This window comes from Triticum dicoccoides, chromosome 5A (genome assembly GCF_002162155.2).
Source record: "Triticum dicoccoides isolate Atlit2015 ecotype Zavitan chromosome 5A, WEW_v2.0, whole genome shotgun sequence".
Classification (NCBI taxonomy): domain Eukaryota; kingdom Viridiplantae; phylum Streptophyta; class Magnoliopsida; order Poales; family Poaceae; genus Triticum; species Triticum dicoccoides.
The window spans coordinates 436,420,049-436,424,413 of NC_041388.1; the positions used below are offsets into that span (position 1 = coordinate 436,420,049).

The 4,365-nt window shown below is 41.9% G+C and overlaps 1 protein-coding gene across 1 annotated transcript; it reads right to left on the reverse strand.

Annotated features, from left to right (window-relative positions):
• Positions 1-519: 519 nt before the first annotated feature.
• On the reverse strand, positions 520-1,835 carry LOC119297570 (transcription factor RADIALIS-like). The gene is made up of 2 exons (XM_037575309.1): positions 1,512-1,835; positions 520-891 (listed from the first exon to the last, which is right to left on the reverse strand). Exon 1 carries the CDS (start codon positions 1,792-1,794, stop codon positions 1,525-1,527), a length of 270 nt encoding a protein of 89 aa, XP_037431206.1. The 5' UTR covers positions 1,795-1,835; the 3' UTR covers positions 520-891; positions 1,512-1,524.
• Positions 1,836-4,365: the final 2,530 nt, after the last annotated feature.

Sequence of the window (4,365 nt, forward strand, 5' to 3'; positions counted from 1 at the left end):
GCCATCGCTCGAGCCTCTGGAGCCCACCGCCCACAGCCACACTCTCCCTAAAACCCAAACCTCCAAGACGGCACCTCCATGGAGGGTACGGCGCACATGGGGCCACCACTGCCCAATCCAAGGCTGGAAACATAGATGAAGTTCGGTTTTGGGATGATACTTAAACATGTTTGTGGCTTTACATTGGTTGCTTTGGTTATGTAGAAATAATATGGTCGTTAATAATACAGGAACGTACGATCTCCTAGATCTACCGCTGATGAGGAAGGGAGCTACCACGTCAAGGTAAGATCTAGGACACACTTGAATGCCATCCGGCCGTTATTATAAATGTCCATTTAGTTTTCTATAAACTTGGTCAAACTTTTCAAAATTTGACTTCAGTCAAAGCTAATATGCGAAATAAGTAAAACGAAGGGAGTACACAAGTTATCAGATGGCACATAGTCATACCCACATCTACTCCATCTTCGTTGGAAGGGATCAATAGTGATAACATGTAAAGTACAAAGTAAACATCGGAGTCTTGAACCAACTGATATTGGCAAACAGGAATATTCTACCAGCACAAGTTCATAAACAGTACACACAAGTACTGGGAATTTACATCACTGTTGTTTACTCCAAAACTTACTGGGGAGGAGTAATACTGTACACAATGAAAAATACAAGCTACCGTCTGCAAGACCATGCGCAATTGATTTGCTTACAAACCTAACATTATATTATGTACACACATATGTTTTCTTCTTTTATTCCTAACCAAGTGCCCACAATTTTCGTTATACGGTACATAATTACGCTTGCTTCAGTAACATAGTCCCAGCTAAGGACTAGGTTATCAACACATTATCCTGTTTGCAGGATCTTCAGAATTCAGAAGCTTTCCTCCTGGAAAGAAAAATACAACGAGAGAGGTACCTTGTAAGTTAACTTATCTCAACTTCTCAAATCTAGAACTGGGCTACATTAACATTTGCATTTCCATAGGAGAAACATGCCCTTATTTGGATAGTTTTGTGTGAATGCTAGGCTTGGCAAAAATGAATTCCACTGGATACCTCTCTATATATGTTCTGCAATCTGGGATATGCACCGCTGCAATCTGGTTTTTGGCCCTAAAGGGTGTGCAAAACAGACTTCAATTCCCAGCCTTATGCAGGGACGCAGGAACTCTAAGAAAGGGGTCTCTAAGATTAGCGCATCCATGCAAGAAAATTGTGCGTGCATGATGCTGTTCATGTTCAAGGTTCCTGGTCCGGGCTTAAATTATGTGCAATAATAATAGTGCAATCACACTGATGTTTGCAGTGCATCTGGAGCAGAAACAGCCAAGGAATCGACAGCATTGACAACAAGCGGCATTCCATTGCTGTTTCTTTGTTAATTGAGAACGTCAACCTAGCTAGGGCATGCTCTACCTTTATTACGACAATTGATTGAGATCGCTATATATCTTTCACACATAAATTGTAGAAAAGAGACAAGGATCAGGTTGGGGTTTTGGTTACCTTGGTTGATGAATCAGTTCCAAGCTCCCTGGCCCTGGGTGTTGTACTTGGGGAAAGGGACCCTGCCGGAGTCGATCAGCTTGATGTCGCTATCAAGGATCTCGTAGTGGTGGCGCACCTCGTCGGCCGTCTTGGTGCCGCCCATGGCGCGGGACACCTTGAGCCAGCGGTCGGGCGTGCCCTCGCCGTAGTAGGCGAGTGCATCCTCGAACAGCTTATTCTCTTTCTTGCTCCACTCCGGGTTGGCGCCGCCGCGGGATGAGCTCCTCGACCCAGAAGACATCTCCAACTGAGCTACGTTTGCGCTGACTGATGGTTTTTGCACTTGAGAAGCTCCGGCGGTTATGGTTTGATGATCGCTGTGCTGCTTCGGTGCCCGCTATTTATAGGCGCTTGGGGCGCCGCCCCGACGGCCTCGCCTTGTTGCTCGAATGGTATCGGCATTGCCATCGGCTTGACGATTGAAAGGTCAGTGTGGCTAATTAGATTCTGATTCTGAACTTTTTTGGACGAAGGTGCTTCCTTGGGAATGTAGATTCTGGTGCTGCGATCCGCTTGGAATGACACATAGGGGTGCGCATAATTGGTAGATCCCGCACCCCCTCTGCGCGGACAAAGGAGCACGATCGATTCACGTCGACGTCTAAAATGCATGGCACCTGTGGACTACCAGAAATAAATTACTATTCTCTTCGTTTTTATTTACTCTGCATATTAGAGTTGACTGAAGTCAAACTTTATAAAATTTGATCAAGTTTATAGAAAACAATATAAATATTTACCATAATAAATATATATGATGTGAAAGTACATTCAATAATAAATCTAATGGTATTGATTTGTTATTGTGTATGTTCATATTTTTGTTTATAAAAATTTTGTCAAAGTTTACAAAGCTTGACTTTGACCAGAACTAATACGCGAATTAAATAAAAACGGAGCGAGTATTGAAAAGGTGTTCCCTAGCTCAGTGGCTAACGTTATCTTCGAATTATCCATGCTTTTGCAGCAGTGGAAATTTCTGATTAAGAAGGCTGACAAGGCGGCATTGGAGGCCCTCATCGATAGTTTGCGTGCAACTGCTATCTTTCTCTCCGAAAGGGAACGGGCCAGGGCATCATAGTTCCTGTTGCTTTCCTTCAGCATGCCTTCCCTCGGTTAAATTGTCCTTTTGGGTTATCCTCGGGCCTGCATGCCTTGTTGCCAGTTGTGGCAGTTCTTTTTTGGTTGTGGGTTAATACTGTTGTTGTATGGTTTGGCTTGGTTGTGACTCTCATTGCCTGATGGTTTTATTAATTTAAAGTCAGGCAACGGCCTTTTCTCTAAAAGGTTAAGGAAGCCCAGTTCCAAACCCCGGCGCGATTTTTTTATTTTCTTCAACCGTGCTTAACCCCTTTCCATTACTCTTGTAACGAAAATACAGTTGTTCAAGAGATTCATCAGAAGGGAAAACGAGAAAGGGAAAAAGAGCGAGTTATGTACTAACAAGAAACCCACCACGCACGCCTCCAATCGAAATGTGCACTACGGAGCGAAAATCTGTTAGCACCTAACATAGAAGCTACACTTCGCCAGCAGATCAGCAACATCTAAGACAAAAGATTACAGATCTAAGCGGACATGGAGTTTTTGATTCCAAGCTCACATACACCCGGGTGGACAGTAAAATCCGAAAAAATAGTAGGAAAATTTTGCGATTAACATTGATTTATTTTAACCCGTGTGCAAATTGGTGACGGAATGGTATTCACGGAGATCTGGGGAAAAGACAAAATCGATGCTCCAAAATGCTTCCAAATTTAGTTTTTTAAATTGCAAAATAATAATAAAACAAAATACTATTTTGGAAGCACTTTGGAGCATCAATTTTTTTTGAATGATAAACCCCCTTTGTGTGACAAGTTTCCGGTGCTATTCAACATATGTAACCATCATGACTGCACAGTTCGAGATTGTCTTGCAGCTGATGAGTCTACTTTCTTTAGGGGATGGTCACTTGATTTACACCAACAATGGGAAGGTGTTAAGAATGAGGTGAGGAATCTACGCACACTTGGTGATGGTAATAAGGTTTATTGGGCAAGAAACTTCTTTTTACAACAGATTCAGATAATACAATTGTACGAGAGATTCAGAAGGAAACGAGAAAGGGAAAAAGAGCGAGTTGTGCACTAACAAGAAACCCACCATGCACGCCTCCAATCGAAATGTGTGCACTATGGAGCGAAAACCTGTTAGTGCCTAACATAGAACCTACACTATGCCAACGGATCAACAGCATCTAAAACAAAACATTACCGATCTGAGGGGACATGGAGTTTCTGATTCGAAGCTCACATACACCTGGGTGGACAGTAAAATCTAAAAAACAATAGGAAAAAATTGCGATTAACATTGATGAGTTTTTAACCGATGTGCAATTTTCGTGATGGAATGGTATTCATGGAGATCTGGGGGGGACAAAATCGATACTCCAAAATAGTCTTTTGTTTTATTATTAAAAATACTAATTTTGGAAGCATTTTGGATCATCAATTTTTTTAATGATAAACCCCCTTTTGTGACAAGTATCCTATGTTATTCAACATATATAACCATCATGATTGCACAACAAGAGATTGTCTTGCAGCTAATGAGTCTACATACCTTCTTGAGGGGATTATCACTTGATTTACACCAACAATGGGGAGGTGTTAAGAATGAACTGAGGAATCTACTCACACCTGGTGATGGTAATGAGGTTTACTAGGGCTAGGCAAGAAACTTGTTTTTACAACTAAATCAATATATGATATGATGGCATGAGATTCTAGGGGAGGAATTGTAATTGCATCTGGAAAGCTAAAACCCCTCA